The 19,261-nt window shown below is 30.2% G+C and overlaps 3 protein-coding genes and 4 pseudogenes across 7 annotated transcripts, besides 1 other annotated feature; 6 read left to right on the forward strand and 1 right to left on the reverse strand.

Moving 5' to 3' along the window:
* Positions 1-277: 277 nt before the first annotated feature.
* On the forward strand, positions 278-2,337 carry TVAGG3_0477220 (uncharacterized protein; the record flags this gene model as incomplete). The annotated part of the gene is made up of 1 exon (XM_001330057.1): positions 310-2,337. One exon carries the CDS (start codon positions 310-312, stop codon positions 2,335-2,337), a length of 2,028 nt encoding a protein of 675 aa, XP_001330092.1.
* A 384-nt stretch (positions 2,338-2,721) lies between these two features.
* Positions 2,722-4,398, forward strand: TVAGG3_0477230 (uncharacterized protein; the record flags this gene model as incomplete). The annotated part of the gene is made up of 1 exon (XM_001330056.1): positions 2,747-4,297. The coding sequence occupies one exon, from the start codon at positions 2,747-2,749 to the stop codon at positions 4,295-4,297; it is 1,551 nt and encodes a 516-aa protein (XP_001330091.1).
* A 950-nt stretch (positions 4,399-5,348) lies between these two features.
* On the forward strand, positions 5,349-5,792 carry TVAGG3_0477240 (protein of unknown function, DUF4108 family; the record flags this gene model as incomplete). Its single annotated transcript, XM_051235769.1, has 1 exon — positions 5,349-5,792. One exon carries the CDS (start codon positions 5,349-5,351, stop codon positions 5,790-5,792), a length of 444 nt encoding a protein of 147 aa, XP_051093593.1.
* Positions 5,793-7,208: 1,416 nt separating this feature from the next.
* TVAGG3_0477250 lies at positions 7,209-8,461 on the forward strand (annotated as a pseudogene). The gene has a single exon. A coding segment is annotated over exon 1 (1,253 nt).
* Positions 8,462-8,609: 148 nt separating this feature from the next.
* Positions 8,610-15,152: a mobile genetic element.
* On the forward strand, positions 9,739-10,247 carry TVAGG3_0477270 (annotated as a pseudogene). The gene has a single exon. A coding segment is annotated over exon 1 (509 nt).
* Positions 12,399-13,650, forward strand: TVAGG3_0477280 (annotated as a pseudogene). The gene has a single exon. A coding segment is annotated over exon 1 (1,252 nt).
* Positions 15,153-15,947: 795 nt separating the features above from the next.
* Positions 15,948-17,506, reverse strand: TVAGG3_0477290 (annotated as a pseudogene). The gene has a single exon. A coding segment is annotated over exon 1 (1,559 nt).
* Positions 17,507-19,261: the final 1,755 nt, after the last annotated feature.

Below are 19,261 nucleotides of genomic sequence, written 5' to 3' on the forward strand. Positions count from 1 at the left end.
AAGAATATGATATTTGTAAATGAAAATATATTTAAATCCATAATTATATTTCAAAAATATGGGAAACAATTCTATATAAACAACTTAACAGTAAGTTCTCTCTGTTATAGCTGTTATTGTTATAGCATCTATTAAATAGTTTTTTGATGAAAAGAAAAAATTATTTTTTTTATTATTGTAATCTCATATTCCATCCGAAATGCATATAAAATAATTGGAAACAACTGTAATTTTTCGAAATTGGTATTATTTATATATCTTGCAAATTATATGGAGTTTCGGAGTGGAAAACATATTGAGTTGGGATTAATGAAAACAATTTACCCAAGTTTAGAGTCTATTAGATTAGAATCCAAAGCAACATGTACAATAGAGAACAAGGAAGAATCAATTGATATTTATTTGATTGGACCATTTCTTTTTGGACTCGGAATAAAGCCATCAAACTTCCAGCTGATATTCTACTCTCCTCACTTTTGTTCTACTTTAGATCGTCAGAAATTAACAATAACTTTTATCCCAAATTCACCATTTTTTCACTCGAAAATTCTACTCGCTTTGCCATCTACTGAAATAGCAATACAATGGCATAAATTTTTTATTAAAATTAACGATATAATTCACAAAATTCCACAAAATAAAATTCCGCCAGTCTCAATTCTAGCAAAAGTCTATAACAAGACCACAAACTCTATTAACACAGCAGATGTGAACGTTTTCGGCGAACAAATACGAATTAAAGAACAAAATCAAAAACCTGTTAAATTTGAAATCCAAACGCAGAATATTAATTGTGTTTTAGCACTCGAAATGCCAACTCCTCCCAAAGACTATTACTTTACATCATTTGCTGTAGTATACAGAAAGTTCGGAGATTTATATGTGATATGTGATAGTATAGATCAGCTTATGTTTACATTCATTTCAATTGACCTTACAATATGGAATATCCGTAAGCAAAAAACAGAGATAAAACTCAAGATGGCTCAGCCATTTTCGAAAAAGAACAATTTGCAAAATGATTTACCCCAATTTATATGCGACATGAACATAAATAACACTTTAGAGCTTCCGAAAACACCTGAGTTGACATTCGTTTCCCGTGTTCCGATCCCTGAAAAGGCTTCAAACAGTGTAGAAATTATCGATTTTAATAGGGAAGTTCACCGGACGATAATTTTACAACCATTCAAAATTAAATCGAATTTCCAAGAGAACCAAAACAATGAGATTCCTATAGAAGATATACCTAAAAACGCTTTCCGCGAAGAAATCGAAAAAATCAGAAATTCGATTGAAATTTCGAATAATGTCGAAGTAAAAGTCCCTCAAGAGAAAGTAACTAAAGAGTTTATGCAGCAGAGTGCCAGTGAATTAAGCAGTTGTATGTATTTCAGACCTATTTGCGATCCAAGACTTATTTTTCTTTGTCAAAAGATCGGAATTCCATTTAATAACCCTGTTTTTTCATTAAATGGTCAAAAAGAACTGGATCAGATTGCCTCATTCAAGACACTCAGCGAACTCAGTGTTTTCATAAGCTCAATACTCATAAATGGTACAACAGATACAATGCTTCTTTCCAAAATACCTTTGTTATGCGCAAACGATAAAAATATTTTGGAATCATTGCCAAATTTAAAAATGTCACCTTTTTCAAAGTTGACAATTTTTGTATCACGATTAATCAAGACATTGAGGATGAAGAAGTTCGTAGAGCTTCTTATGAACAATCACCAGTTAAGGAAGACCATTTACAGAGAAGATGCAATGTGTAATTCCCCAATTTTCCTCGAAAAATTGAAAGAAAGAGTTACTGTTTACTTTTCAAAGGCATCGACACCTTGTTTCGATGTCTATCCACTTCCTTTCGCTACAAGAGAGAGATACGAGTACTTGATAAGAAGCATCGTTCCGAAAGCTGAAAAAGACCCTGAATTGGCCGGACGATTAATTTTCTATTTGGTAAAATTTTTCACTTTGAACCTAAAGAACGGAAAAATTTTACAAATAGTTGACTTAACGATGAAAATCATCAAGGATGAGAACCAGAGACAGATGTTAAATGCTTCCTATCAGTTCGCAATCAAAAACAAAGAGTCTGATTTAGGAAAATTCGCAATGACTTTGTTGAAAGGCTTGGAATGCGGCCAATTGTATGTTTGGGTATTATACATTGGTAAGGCAATTATGAGTAACAAGTCTATGTATAATGAAGAAGCTCCTGCATTGGATCCAGAAAATATTGTGATTATTTCTGATTCAATCATCAAATTAGCTGGTGTTATATTCGATTTCGATATCGATATACTCGATAAGTTCCCATTGTTCCATTAATATTAAATAGTTCTTATTTTGTTGTTTGTTTGAATATAAAAATATTTTTCTAATTAATAGCAAACTTTTTTGGAATCAAGGTAAATTATAAAACATGTGATAGTCAATTTGTGTGCTTATTATAGGAATAAATTACAAAATATAAAATGAAAAATAATTTTTATTTGAGTTATTATATTAAGCAGTATAAGTTAGTCATTTTCTGGTGAATAAATTTAAAATATATGTTTGTAGTGTTTGGTTTTCGATACAATTTTTGAAAATATATTTTGTCTCACATCAAATAAGTCTTTTAGTCCGATAAATATTGGTTCCAATAAGAATCTAAGTCGAATTAGTTGTTTAAAATGATATATATCGAGGAAAAAAAGAGGCGGGGATTTTGTCACTTTTATATTCAAGGTTGTCAATGAAGAAGAATTCGGCCGATCACGGCCAAAAAAACGAAGGACGCTTTCCATGGGTATTTAAAACAGAGGGAAGCATTCATTATTTCAAAAAATGCGAGAAAAAAGTCATTTATTTCTCTGTAAAAGAAGTTGACGTCAAAAAGATTGCTGAAGATGTATTTAACTCAACTGTTTTAGGTGTCGGTATTGATTTATCGCCAAATGGATCTGTTAGAGTGATTTCAATTTGTAGCAAAACTTACGTTTTTGTTATCTCGATAAATAATGGTTATATCATCTCAGCTTTAGGATCATTCCTTAGCTCTCTTAATAGCAAATTACTTGTTGGCTATAATATCGATAGAAATCTCTCTGCACTCAAAACAGCGCATGGAATAACATTAAACGTTAAAGATTTACTTTTGGACCCAGAATATTCTGATGGTATCAAAGCAATGATTGATGATTCTGAAATAAAGGAAGTTTTTAAACGCGGAGAACTCGATATTCAAAATGTTGCAAAATTTGAGACATTATTTTCACTTTCCAATCAAGTAATGACCGCTATTACATTCCCTGCAGTGTTATCCTACTACTATATCACCTCAAATGAAGGAAATAGGCAAGAAGCGATTCCATTACCACATAAAGACTTATTAAGTAATCGTGAAATCATATACAAAGTTCCATTTGCATTACTTCCTCCTGAAAAGCCAAAAATTATTCACAAAATTACTCCAATTAACAATACAAGTTCAGATTCAATGCAAACAAACAAAACATCAATATCATCACAACCAGCGTTAGACTCTACATCTCTTAAGATCTCTTCTCCCGATCCAAACTACAAACCACCAGCACCAAAAACATTTGACATTGATTTACAGAAAACTATGGAAGAACGGCCGACAATTGCATTACAGCGTCAAAGTCCCGTTTCAACTCCCCTTGTTATCACTCGAAGATCCTCAATTCCAAAATTACATACGGAAACTCCTCCTCCCCCTGATGTTAAACCAGTGACAGAAGAAGGCAAGAGGCACAGGAAGGAGAGTTTGCCCTCAAATTCTGCAAAACCAATAATAGTGAAGTATAAAAGAAGAATTTCCACAAACAACGATAAAAACTGCCCAATATGCAACAAGCAGCATACAACAAGCGTTGCCGTCGGTATACACATTGTTTCTGACCATGGAATCGAGTTCCAGGTCGTAAATAATTTCAAGCGAGTCGGATGTCCGAATTATGTTTGCGCCCTTTGTAATCAATATATTCCATCGATCGAGATGTTCATTACCCACATTGTGGACTCACATACTCAAGAATTATATGAATTTTTCAAATCGATCGAAATTCCTGAGAAAAAAGAAGAAGTTCTCGAATTTATTTCAAACCTTGCAGCATCAGCAGTCGGAACAATCTCGGAAGAAGTTTTTAATGATCTCAAAAAGATGGAACTTAATCTTGTCAAAAAAGGACAGATGAATAAAGAACTCAAATGCTTGGCTTGCAACGAGACATTTGAAACTCACACAGAACTTCTAATGCACTGCTGGACTAGTCACAATTAAATTTTATTTTGTTATTTATTTTGTTGTCGTAAATATAATATTGTGTCGCTTGAAAATTTTCTATTTTTTAGTCAAAAAAAATTAATTCAAAAAAATATTTCTGAAATTAGCCAACAAATTACACAAACACTATAACCAAATTCATTTTCATGCGATTTTATTACGATATTACTATATTAATTTGTTCAAAAATTATTATTATTCAAAGTAGTATATGAGTGCGGGTTGTGTGACTTTTTTTGTTGCATCTATATATAGACGATGCATTAAAATATATTTATTTATAAATCATTAAAAAATTAACATTAATTTTAAAATAATTTATTTTTTATCTTTTATAAAATAATCTATATATAGATGATATCAGATATTCCGCGATTAATTAAACATTGTTTAAATCCTGAATGGGTTAAACTTCAATTTAAAAATGAAGATTGTGAATTATTAAATGAATATGAAAGCCAAAATAAGCTAATGAGGTATAAATATAATGATAAAGAATATTTAATTTCATGGAATCAATGGAGTCATAATCAAAGACCTCATAAACGAGAAGAAGAAATTGAAAATAATGAAATGGAAATCATTGATGACATTAAAGAGGATGGAATTCCTAAATTTTGTAGAAAAACCTTTAGAACTAAGTTAGGAGCATATAAACGTAGAGTATTAAATCCTGAATATCTTAAACATCAATTTAAAAAGGAAGACTGTGAATTATTAAACGCTAATGAATATGAAAATGCAAAATCAAAACTGAGATATAAATATATTGGAAGTGATGAAAGGTGTAAAGATAAAGATAAAGTTTATTCAGTTTCATATAATAACTGGCACACGTTAGGGATAAGAAAACATTTAGGAGATTATGGTAAAAGTTCTGAATTCTTCAAATCTAGTATGTACGAGAGAATAAAAGAAATCAGATATAATTATCATTCATGAATGAAAAATAAACTTTAAAAATTCATGTCTTACATTTTTTGAATAATTTATTTTTTTAATTCGTATGAAAATGAGAGGATCAAGATTCGTAACCGTCAATCAATTAATGGATGCTCTTTCACCAATTCTTGAAAATGTTAAACAAGTAGATGTTTATTTCGATGATTATGTAGAAAGTTTATATTATAAAGGTAAGTTTAATATTAAACCTATTGCTTTTGCATTTGATAATAAATTAATTGAAAATGCAAAAATTTGGGAATTAATTCCAGATATTGAATATATAACAAATATTAATGATAAATGGTTTAAACGAATTCCAACCACAAAAGTTCTTTGTAAATTAATGATCAAAACTGAGGAAAAAGAATTTAACGGGTTTAAATATCATCCAAATAAAGTTTCAGAACTAGAAAATGAAAAACTTCAGAAAAAATTAAACGATAGACTTTCAAATGATCGTATTGAAAAAATAAATAAACTAGCAGAAGTTGCATTTAATAATGAAATATTTGATGAATATAACCTTGAACTCAGTGATGGACTTTAAGTCCTGGGCACTTTGTGCCTTGGCTTTAAGGACCCGGGCTCAACGAGTCATGATTTATGAAATCAATATTTGATTTATTCGCTCTTCAATAATTTCTATTCTTTTTGTTAAATCATCTATTTTCATTAATGAGGTGATTCTTGATTGAGGAATAGATTTTAAACTAACAACACCTTTTATTTTTGAAATTTTGAATCCATGACCCTCCGGGTCTTGGACTCTGTCCTCAACTTTAAACATTTTATTCAATTTACATGTTGTCAATTCTTCAAATAATTTTTTATTATTAGCATAATAGTCATTAAATTCATCAACAGATGAAAAAATTTTTATTTCAGTAATTGGTTTAACAACGTTTATTTTTTGTTGAACATTTTCACTTTCATTTATTTCTTCCTCCTCTGTTTCATTTATTTTTAAAATCGGTTTCATTTATCATTAAATAAAAAATTAGAATATAAGTGATGAAATATATTTTTTAATTAATATTAAATCAGAAATGGCGGCAGGATTCTTTAAAAAATTATGGGAAGGAATTAAGAAAGCTGCAGTTGGGTTATAAAAAGTTATTAAACCCGTTGCAAACTTTTTGGCACCAGTAGCGAAAACGGCAGGAACTATCATAGGTGGAGTATTAGGTACTAAAGCAGGTAATCCGGCGATGGGAGCACAAGCAGGTAACGCAATTGGTGGAATTGCTGAAGGAATACTTAATAAAATAGGGGGATAGTGGAAAAATAAATAAATATTATTTTTATCTTAGTATCGGTTGTAGTCGACGATAAACCTTATCTCCTTTATTTAATACTTCCCTTACCGGAACATTAGGTGCTATTTGTTCAGCAACGTCACTAATTGCTTCTTTATTCTTAAATATCCAATTTGCTCCTTTCTTCATTTCCCAAACTTTATGCGCTCCTCTTTTTACTTTATCCCACAGTTTCTTAAAGAATCCTGCAGCCATAGTTGATTATTTCATTAAAATTAAAAATTCATTTTCATCTTTTAATTTTGATTTTTTATTTATAATAAATGACGACTAACTATTTAGTGCCAAACACTAAACCGATTAATGGAAATGTGTTTCATTCATTCGAAAAGATAAATGAAATATTCGCAAAGAATGATGGTAGAAGATATTATAGAGAACTTGAAAGTTCATGCTATGACTCTGATGCTCCATATTTTGATGATAAACAAACTCATTTAAGAATTACAAATCCGGCTCATGATGTGAACCAATTAGGTGACACATATATTAAACGCAAAGTTAAAGCAACTCTAGTTTCAAATAAAGCTTTCACATGTGATGCCGCTTTTAAATGCATGCGTTTATTCGTTGGTTACAAATCATCAAATCAAAGCTTTAAGCAATTAGAAGTAGAAACCGAAAGAGGTGATGCTGGTTATCTTCAGATGGATTGCGCCCGTGAATCTTTCGCATTTGCAACATATAAACCAAAATCAGAAAGGAAAGTTAAAAAGTTTGTTCATTCGTTATATAATAATGTTCAAAAATATGATAACTCAGTATGTGGTAAATATATTGACCCTTCAGAAGTTTTCAAGAAAGCAAATGAAGAAGTTGATGTCACTTTTGATATGATTATTCCGGTAAATGATTTGTTAGCATTTCAGGCGTTCGATGATTATCCTAAATCATTTGGTGAAATCATTCTTAAATATTATGTTTTCAGGGATACTTTAGTATTTTGTCAGGTTGACCCGTTAAGAGTTGCTGATTTACAAAATTACGTTTATGAAAAGATAACTGATGAAAATTATGAAAAGATTATGAATCATGTTTATAAATATGATCGCAAATTCCAACAAATCGGACTTCCTGCCAAATTAATTACAAGCTTAGCCGCTACATCTGCTGACGCAACAGTTGAAGACGTTATTATTTCATGCACAAAGATGGAAGTTTTAGAGGATAAATGCATTACACCAGGATACGGTTTAATTGAAGAATCAGTTAAAGCAATACCACGTTTATTAGTAAGGAAGATCCATTCATGATTCCAGCTCAACATATTGACGTTCGTTCACTAAATGGAGGTTGCATCACTCCTGAAGGTATAGCTCAGATTTCTCATACGCTCTTCATAATGTTACAGATGTTGTGTTAACATTTCCGAAGAATGCAATGCAAAGAACGGTTTTAGAAAATCCAATGCTTCGAGGTCTTCAGGTCACTATAGATTCCAGAAACTTCCCCGATCAAGCGATGACCACAGTGGGCGACATATTCTTTACACGTATGCTTCAAGCTTCTGATTTAGATGGAGTGAATGAATGCACGGAAGAATACGAGGACTCATTAACTAGACCACTGAATGATGATAATGGCACCATTAGCTAGAACATGGAAAGACCAAACTTCATTCTTATGCACTATTCCAGTTCAACGTGATGGAGCGGGTATATTCTTTGATGGATTAGAAACTTTCAACTCACAAGTTACAGTACAAGTGAAAGCTTATCCAATCATTCAGGGTGAAAATGACACTTACTGTTCAAAGGTGACAAATCCTCCTCAGGTTTGGTTTACTAGGACTACATATTGGACATGGACACCGGATGAAGGTTTGAAATATCATCCAACAGGTACACCACCACAGTATAGAAGTTCATATGATGAAATATTGATGAATAGAAATGTAAAATTATAAATTTATTTTTGATTAAATGGATTTAAATTCATCCACCCCTTATGAAGAATTAGCAGGAGTATATAATACATACGTAGATGATATGATTAATGAAGCATTGAGTGATAATAGAAATGCTCTATCTAAGGAAAAATTAATGAAAATTCCATATTCTGAATGTTACTTAAATTCAATCACTGCAGCAATTGGTAAACAAAATAAAGGTAAAACATTAACGATATTAAAACAAATTATCATTATTGCTAACACTTCACCCTATTCACATGTGTTAATTTATATCAACCGTTCAGGTTCACCTTCAGATGATACATTTGAATCTTTAAAGCATTTAATCAAAATTCCAATTATTTATTTATCACAAGAAGAAGCAGAAGATTATTTAAAAAACTTTGTAATGTATAAAGAATTATATAATACAATCAAGAAGCAAGGATTAGAGGATAAAATTATTGATAAACAACGGGATGAATTATTTGAAACACTTTCTATTTCAAATTTTGATAGAGAATTTTTGCATTCACTCATTTTTCTAGATGATGCAGTGAAATCAAAACTAATAACTAATGAGAAATCATATTTTAATCAGTTATTAACTCAATGTCGACACATTCAGTGTTCATTCTTCATGGCTGTTCAATACTTTAAAGCATTAAGCACAAACATTAAATCAAACTGTCCACCCTTTTCATTTTCAGTGGTTTTAGTCGTCAACAGTTGAACGTTATGCTTTATCAAGTGAATTTACCAATGAGCATTAATGAACTTTACACACAATATCAACAATTAGGAGAACATGGAAAAATAATAGTTGATTTAAATAAAGGTTCCATTAAATTCGAATAACTTTTTATAATTAATTTTTATTTTTTATTTATAATTAAACATGACAGAAATGCAAATCTTCTACAGGTTCCATTAAAACAAGGAACAAACAAAAAGGGTGCATATAATAGAACTATGAAAGTTCCAGACGGAATGAAAGAATTAGTCCACATTGTTGCCGGTCTTCAAAAGGATGTTAAACAAATGAGAAACGTTTTAACATTACCAGAAGCTCAAGCATATGCCAAACGTCACGGACCAAATTGGGAAGCACACGAAGCAGACATTACAGGACCAAATGGAAAACCTGATGGAATAAATGAAGTTTGTTACTGATGGTCAAGGAAATATTAAAGTCATAAATGGGTATAAATTAACAATGACGGATTATCCTAAACGTAAAGCATATAATGAACATTATCCTATGCAATTTGATGAAAATGGAAAAGCTGTTAAACAATACATTGGAGAAGGTGAAAATGGTCCAATTAATTCATACCGTCATAATCCATATTCTTACTTCAATGAAGAATTAAATGCTATTGAAGAGGGACCGGATGGATTACCACGATATTCTAACCAGTTTGATGGTCAATATGCAAATTTGAGACCTGAAATTCCAGCTAAGAAATTCTTTAAAGTTGCTTTATTCGATCCAGTTTTCGCAAATGTTAAAGATGAACTTAAACAGCAATTCCAACCAATTATAGTAGCAAGAATTGCATCAGGTGCTTTATCTCAAGCATTCAAAGATTTAATTAAGAAACCATTATATCAGCAACGAGGTTTAACTTATGATTTAGTTAAGGAATCAGATAAAAGAAAATTTGAGAAATCAAATGATTATAAGAATGCAATTAATGAATATATTCGGTCTATTAATTTCGATGAAAATGCTAAAAATCAACTTCATGAACAAATACAGGAAATAATAGATTCAAAAGTTCCAGCAAAATAAAAGTTTAAATATATTTTTTTATTCGAATATAAATGAGAAGACGTTTCACTAGTCAAAAGAACACTAACGCAAAAGCAGAGATTACGGTTGGTTATAACGTAAATGATGATAAATCACGAATTATTCAAAATGTTAAAGTTAATGTTAGTCCTGAATTAACAAGGTCAGCAACTCAACCAAATTTATTAACTCGTGACTTACCGAAGAATGAGGAGAAGCAAAAAAAGAGATGGAGACCCAATCATTTTATCTGAACCTGGTAAAGAACCTGTTGAAATTCCCACTTATCCAACATACCCAGCACCACTTGATAACCCAGGAATCTACGATTACAGTCGCAATGCGCCATATAAAATAGACATTAATTCTGAATTAATGAAAATTTACCGTGATATCATAACTGATAATTATGATTCAATAATAAATTTAATTGACCAATCCGGTTTAATTATTTTACCTTATGAATCATTAATTCACATTATCGCCATTCTTTGTGATGTTCAAGATTCAGACGTGAAATTCAATTTTTCATAGATGATGAGGTTTCATGCTGCGGAACAGTTGCAAAAATAAATCCTATAAAGGATATTAGCACAATTAAGATATCAAAGAACGGAACAACAACTGAACTTCATTTAACATATAATGATATTTATAATAAAATAGTTGATGAATATAAAATATCACTTGAAAAATTCTTTGTTAAGGCTATTTAATATTCAAGCATTAACATTATCGAATAATAATCCTTTGAATCATAATCGATAATAATTGACCTTTCACCAGTTTCTATCGTTTGTTTTATTTCTTTTTGTTCCCCACTATCGGATCGGTCATTGTAATTGTTTTTGTTATAGTATCAGCTTTATCTTTAACTTCAATCTTTTTTCCATCAGGATATTTAAACCAAAATTCCAAAAATTCGATATTGTCAATCTGTTCATATTTTAATCTATCAATTACAGCTTTAATACCATCTGAAAATCTTATGAAATGGTCATTATATGGGTTTGATTGAACTAAATTTGAATGAAGTGAAATATAACCTGATGATGAATATGACATCGACTCATATTTTCTGAAAACACTAAAATTTATAACATGAATGAATTTCTTATTCGTTGAATTTATGAATTCTTGAGGTAATCTTATTCTAGTTTTATTTATCACTGGAAAAAACGCTTTACCATATTTTTAATCGTAATAAAAAAATGTCAATTATCAATATTATTTCGAATAATAACTGTGAATTAAATTTAACAGTTAGTGGAATTTATAATGTTACTCTCGTTTCTGTGAGTGGTAAATTTAATCCCATTCTTTTAGACCCTTCAGATTATATATCATTTATTAAAGATGACCTTGAGCCGCATAGCGGCGGGGTCGTAGACCTAAAAACGTATGATATGTATATAAATAATGTGATAACGAAATGGGATATTAACATGATTTTAAGTTATTTAAATGAATCATTTATCGTATGGTATGAAGAAAATTTTAAATCAAAACCTGATAAACTTTTTGAACTTGATGAAAATAACCTTATTAAATTTCCGCTGAAAATTAAATTTTGTACTCCTCATCTTCGTTCATTGTTGGGGATATTAAATTTTGAAAAAGATGTTGGGGATGTTTTGTATTCTGACACTGGTTCTAATTTCATTTTAATCAAATGTGATAAAGTTAATACCCCAATGAGATTTTCACATCAAACATTAGACCCTAACTCTTACCCATCAATACAAAACATTTTATCCATCAACTTAAACATATTTTCTTTATCATATCCGTTTCAATTATCCGGGAATTCATTTATTCTTCATTCAAAAGATTTATCAAATATTAAATTTAGAATAACTGACCTATTTGATTGTGATTTAGAATTTATGAATGAAATATTATGGCAATTTCAAATAGAAAAAATAGCTGATGAGATAACAGATTAAATATTTATTTTTAAATCGTAATAAAATGATTAAACAACAACAACCACAGACCATTACATACGCCATATATGCATATAATTCAAAGACGGCAGAACAAACGCAAATGTTGAAATATGGAGATTTGGAGATAGTATTGAAAAATGACCATTTTGAATTCGTTTGCAAAGGTGGTGCAGTGATATCAAATATAAAAGAAATTTTATTTATGAATTCAAAAATTAAAGGTATAACGGATGATATAACATCAATTCCACCAGAAGAACAGAGATATTACGCATTAAATGCATTTCCTAAAGTTTTGAAGATTGGAAGATTTAATTTAAATGAGGAATTCATAAAAGGTTTCCTAAATGACATAATGAAGAAGGCAGATAAGGAATATGTGGATAGTGAGTTAGAGGAGAAAGCAGATAAGGGACTTGTGGATAGTGAATTAATGAAGAAGGCAGATAAGGAATATGTTAATGAAAAAGATAATGAAATTATAGAAAGGGTTGAATGGTATCATGAACGGACATCGAAGATTCTTAAAACTAAAGCTGATACAGGATGGGTTTCAGGATGTTTAGACCTTAAAGCAGATAAAACTTATGTTAACAATGAGTTAGAGAAGAAGGCAGATAAGGAATATGTGGATAGTGAGTTAAATAAGAAAGCTGATATATCATTTGTTAACGATGAGTTAGCAAAGAAAGCAGATAAAACTTATGTTAACGATGAGTTAGCAAAGAAAGCTGATATATCATTTGTTAACGATGAGTTAGCAAAGAAAGCAGATAAAACTTATGTTAACGATGAGTTAGCAAAGAAAGCTGATATATCATTTGTTAACGATGAGTTAAATAAGAAAGCAGATATATCATTTGTTAACGATGAGTTAGCAAAGAAAGCAGATAAAACTTATGTTAACGAAATATACCAAAGTTTAGTTGGAACAAAAAATATTGAAACTATTGTTGGCGACTTTTCTGTCAATGAAGAAAACAAATATTTTAGATGGGGGTTTGTACAGTCCTTAAGAAATGGTATACGGTATAAACTCATTCCGAAAAATAACAATGAAATGTATGTAGGCTATATAAAGAATAATGGTACACAAGTTAAAGTTCCATTAGACAACAACTGTTACTTAAACTTATATGGAGACGAACAAAAGAAATATTTAAGAGTTTATGAAATGACGGATATGACATTGTCTAACGTAGCTCCAGCACCGTATTATTATGACTATGGTGTTGACGCACGTGTAGACCCAAAAAAGCAAACATTATATTTAGAATATTATAGATATAAAAGATATAATGCAATAGAAAAAACGAGAATAGTATACTATTATGAAGATGACAAAAATAAAATTATAGTCAAGATTTTACATACCCTGAAAACATAAGATTATATTATAAAAAAATATTCTGACACAAACCAGAAGAAACCCGAAATAGTTACACTATATTTTAAGTTCAAAAGAGACAATCCTATAATATCTCATATGTTTGATTTAATGAACCCAGTAGGTTCTATTTATACATCTATGGATGTGAGAGGTCCTCAAGCAATGTTTGGTGTTGGTGCATGGGAACAAATAGTCGACAGGTTTTTGTATTGTGCAAACTCTTCAAAGGAAACAGGGGGAAGTAAAAACGATTACAGGTGAAAATTTACCTGCACACAGTCACTACATAGATTTAAGCACATCTCAAGCAGGTTGGCATAAGCATAGATATTGGGATTGGTCAGGAATGACAAAAGGTAAAGGATATGATGTTAAAGATGATGTTAAGTTTGCCATAAATTGTTACTGGAGTGACACTCAGGGAGAAGGAAACCATACACATCGCGTTTCAGGATATACACAAACAACGGGACAAAGTAAAGATTACATGCCACCATTTATGACTGTATTCGCATGGTATAGAGTTCAATGAACGCTCAATGTTTGTGAAACAAACTTTAGGAGCTCCAAAAGAGCAAACGACATAATTTAAATTTTTATTTTAGTATAAATGAAGATTCTACCATATGGTGTTATTGGAAGAGATAAAGATGGAAACCCAATATTTGATCCAAAGTTAAAATTAAAGTTACTGACAAGACAACAACTTGAAAAGTTGCTGAAACCAAAACAGAATGAAAAATGAGAAAATGAGAAAATGAGAAAGAAAAAAAATTTAAATTATGTAATTTTATTTTTATCATAAATGACCAAATTAATTAAGCCAACTATTTCTAAATTAATGATACCAATGAAATCATTTCATGGAGTACTTATCCCAGGTTCTTCACAATTAGCCGGGGCAAGTGTTGTGACTCAAGGTGGAACATTAGCGAATCCATTCAAATTATTAACTAAAGATGAAGTTAATAAAATGATGATAAAATAACTGATAACAAAATTTTATTTCACTACTACCATAAAAACAGGTGAAAAAACAGGTGACATCTCACCTAGCCGCTTGCGGCTCTGACCCTTTGGGTCTCTTCACCTAAACATTATTTTTGTTCAAAGCTTCCACGAGAGAAAAGATTCCTCATTTGCTAAGGATTCCAAAAATGAAAAAATCATTGATTTCGGCTGAGAAAAAACAGCAAAACCCTTCTTCCACGGGAATAAAGAAATAAAGAAGAAATAAAGAAGAAATAAAGAAGAAATAAAGAAGAAATAAAGTAAATTTTTTATTTATTCCCGTGGAAGATAGAGCACTTTTATGACACTTTTTATTCACGACAAACAAGACAAATAAAGAAAATAAGAAAATACGGCGCCGTCGCGGTTCGAACCACAGACCCTGACCCCTCCATAACACCACCTTAGACCACTGTGCTACGTAGCCTGTCGACATAAGATTTTATAAATTGCATATTTGATGTAAATTTATTTCCCAGTTATTCAAAAATAATTAATTATTGAATAACCTAAAAACATTAATGAAAACATAAACGATAACAAATTTTTATTTTTGCATTAATCCTGTGTTGTTGTCAAAATGTCATGTTGTCACACTTTTTCATAGAAGTTAAATGACCTGGTAGCACATGGTAGCATGGTAGCACCTTCGGTTCTTTAAAAATTAATTAATAACTACCTTCCTCATTAATCCTGTGTTGTTGTCAAAATGTCATGTTGTCACACTTTTTCATAGAAGTTAAATGACCTGGTAGCACATGGTAGCATGGTAGCACCTTCGGTTCTTTAAAAATTAATTAATTATTGAATAACCTAAAAACCATGAGACTTTGTCTCCGGACTCTTTGAGTCACTTAACGATAAAATAAGTGATAACAAATTTTTATTTTTATCATAAATGAATACCCCACAAGCTCAAAATTTACCACGAATCATAACAAGGGAGGAAATGATAAAAATGATGCAAGAACATGTTAAAAATAACAAACCACTAAAATTGAGAAAATGTGGTTATGCAGTAATGATGGAAAGAGAGATGTTGTCGAAGAGGAATAAAAATTAAATTTGGATTGAGTTTAAAAATTCATCTTTATTAAATTCATCTCTTCCAATCAATTTATTTATTCTATTAAATTCTTTTATTTTTGCTTCACTCAGTTTAAGGATTGAACGGTAAGTTTCTAAATTTTTCGATTATTTCTTTCCTCTCTTTATCGTTTTCAACCCCACCGCATTGTGGCTTCTTTTTGTAATAGCATATTTTTGATTTAATTCTGTTTAGTTTCTTTTATATTCATCGTCTGGACTCTTGACTGCTTTGTTGTCACTCATTTCTTACGAATAAAAAAATTAAATATTATTTAAATATAATGGAGTAATAAAATAAATCGGAATTTCTATTAATTTATTGTTAACCTCAACTAATGCATTGCCGTTAATATATCTAACAAATTCAGCTATTGTGTCAAATCTTCGTCTTCTTTTTGTCATTAATTTATCAGTTTTTCCATAATCGAGATGAATCAAAACTTTATCCCTTGTTTAAAATTCATGAGCCCCGAATTAATTTGTTCACGTTTAACATCATTCAACCTTTCCATTTGCTTTCTAATATATTCCCATTCTTTTGAAATATCATTTTTCATTTCCACCGGTTTCATGTTTATTGTTCTATGCCATGTATTATTGTAATAATATAAACTGTGTATGATGGAGTCATGATTTCCATCCCAGTATATCTGACCGTTAACCCCTAACGCATCTCTAAGAGTTCTCATTACCGCATCAACTATTTTATTATGAAACGTATATGGAGAGGATGAAAAGTAAAAATTAATTTGTGGGAAATAATGAGTCATAGCTGCCTGAAATCCTTTATCACCATCACCCTTATATTATCTACTCTTTCATGATCTAGTAAGTATTGAATAGCTCTTCTTGTTTCCTGTTCTGTTTTCCCTTTCACCGGAATGCAATATAAATATCTAGTGTTAATGTTAATGGCAAATAAATAAGTAACGTTTCCTTTTGAATATTCCAGATGATCAATTTCGTATGAATATGGATATGGTGCAAATGAAGGGCGACTAAATTTTTCCTTTAACGGTTGAATTTTTGGGTCAGTTGGTTTATTTAATATTTTGAAATCCTTTTTAAAATCTTTTTGCTTCTTTATATGTTTGAAAATGGATAAAAAGTGAATGATGAAGGATTAACTGAAGGAGGAGGTGGTTTTGGTGTTGGAGGTTTTGGTGTTGGAGGTTTTGGTGTTGGAGGTTTTGGTGTTGGAGGTTTTGGTGTTGCAAGTGGTTTAATTTTATCTGCTTTGATTTTGGATGATGAAGTTTTGGATTTCATTCCCCCTTCATTAATTCTGGATGTATTTTTCATTTGTTTTAAATATGCTGTATATAAAGGTTTGATATACTTTCCCGCTTCGAGTTTATGTTGAAGGATGAATTCCAAAAGTTGATCTTCATTAAAAGTCGGCTGAATATGGTTTAACTAATGAATCATAAATTAAAGCTTGTGCATCATTTTGGTTGAAGGACCTGGGTTTTTGCCTTTTTTTTTTGCTCTTTTGCTTTTGCGGCTCAGGATTATATAATTTATATAATTTATAATTCATCAATATCTCTTCTGTTAATACTTTATTTTTAAAATCTTTCAATTGTTTAAGTTGTGATTTAGTTTTCCCTTGAATATTCATTATTTTTAATTTTGTCTTTAATTTTAGAAATTATTTTATATGATATTTCAAAATTTCATTTTTATAATACGAATAATAATAATCCCATCACCCGTTATATTTTATTATGTTTTGGAGATATGCTTTTAAATCATAATAATCAAATTTTCTTGATTAAATCTAAATCATCAATTAAAATTTTTAAATCTGTGTTATCCATTTATATAAAAATAAATAAATGTTTAAGGGTGCCACCTCTTTGAATCATAGTACAAAACCATTATTAACGGTTCCTTTTGTCTCTTCTGTGGTATTGTATTAAATAAATGGCATACAAACATCCATTTTCACAACATACAGCCTTAGTGTGCTCCTGTTAATGCAGTCTTACCAATTGTTAAGCGAGTCATTGACCGTTTTTAAGTTGTAAATTAATATTCTGACCATCAAATATCACTTTATCATTTATTATATCCAAATAATTTTTAGGTGTTAATTGTTTATTTTGTCGTAAACTAACTCCTTTCATTTTTGTGCAATCTTTTAAAATCACTTCCATCAATTGAACCGTTGAATGATGTATAACACTTGGGGCATAAAGCAACCATGTTATCACCTTGTTTCTCAATTGCTAAACCCAATAACTTCTTCTCATGTGCTTTTTCTTCAGCTTTATTCTTTAATTTAGGTTTAAATTTCTCATTAAAACAAAAGAAATCAAAAGGTGCGAATTTGTAAATGTTTTTATCATAAAATTGTTTATCAGTAACAATTGCTTGAAATGCTTGAGTGTTAGGAAGATTTGGGTCGCCAGCGATTGCCCAATAAGATGAATCAGTATCACCTTCAATGAAATGAAAACGATTAACATCCATGCATTTATACATAAAATCATAAATGAAAACCAAATACCAGTATTTAGCATTATCTAAAGTGAAGAATGCCTCTTGTAAACATGTATCACATCTATAAAATCTATCTTTAAGCATCACTTGATACGTATCTTCACCTATTTCTCTTATGTTTTTAAACTTATTTGACATACATGCAACGCGTGCCTTCTGTGCATTCATTATTTAGTCTTTGCGTAATTTTGTGTATTCATTGCATCGTAACCATATGATCCATTAAGTGAAATCTTGCAAAATAAACTTTTTCCTTTATTTCCTTCTAATTCAGCTTTTGTCTTTCGTTCATAATTCGTTCGCAAATTCATTAAAACAAGTGTTTTTAGTAAATGTTAAAATTGATTGAATATCATCAATGATAAAATGAAATCTGTCTATTAGATACCAAAGATAATAAGAAGAAAATGGTTGATATTGGTTGTGTGTTGATGCTAACTGAGTTAATTTTCTCTGTTTCTGGTCAACTGTAGATTGTTTGATTTCATGTAATTATACATAAAACTGCCAATTGTTTTTTCATCTGTGATAATATCTAAGTTTCTTATTATCGGTAAAAAGTTTATGTAATCATTAATGTATTTTTCATCAATGTGACCCTTTACTTCAGCCACGAATAAAGTATTTTTCTTCTTAATTATTCCCAATGCTTTTGCTTTCTTTGTTGCTGTATCACAAATGATAACACCATTCAATCTTCCGCATATACATTTTATGGTCAGTATATTGAATGAAATCATGAGGATTAGATGAAAATGATGAAGGATATAATGAATTAAAGTCAACACCAACGAAATGAGTCATAATGTTGGAAGTGTCCTCATTTGATACAGTTTTAGTTTCTGGATTAATGAAAGTTTATTAATGTGCGTGATTCCTTTAAGATTTACTCTATGTTGAACATTTGATAAACCACCAGTAATTCCATTACGGAGGATGTGATAAGCTTCAACTGAATCTAGAGTCATTGGTAAATTATTTTTTAATGCATAATTTCTTAAATTGATTCTTAAACGTTGAACATCTTCATCTTTATTTGATTTTACGACATTGCAATAACAACACATTAA

The sequence above is a fragment of the Trichomonas vaginalis genome, chromosome II (assembly GCF_026262505.1).
Source record: "Trichomonas vaginalis G3 chromosome II, whole genome shotgun sequence".
Lineage (NCBI taxonomy): Eukaryota > Parabasalia > Trichomonadida > Trichomonadidae > Trichomonas > Trichomonas vaginalis.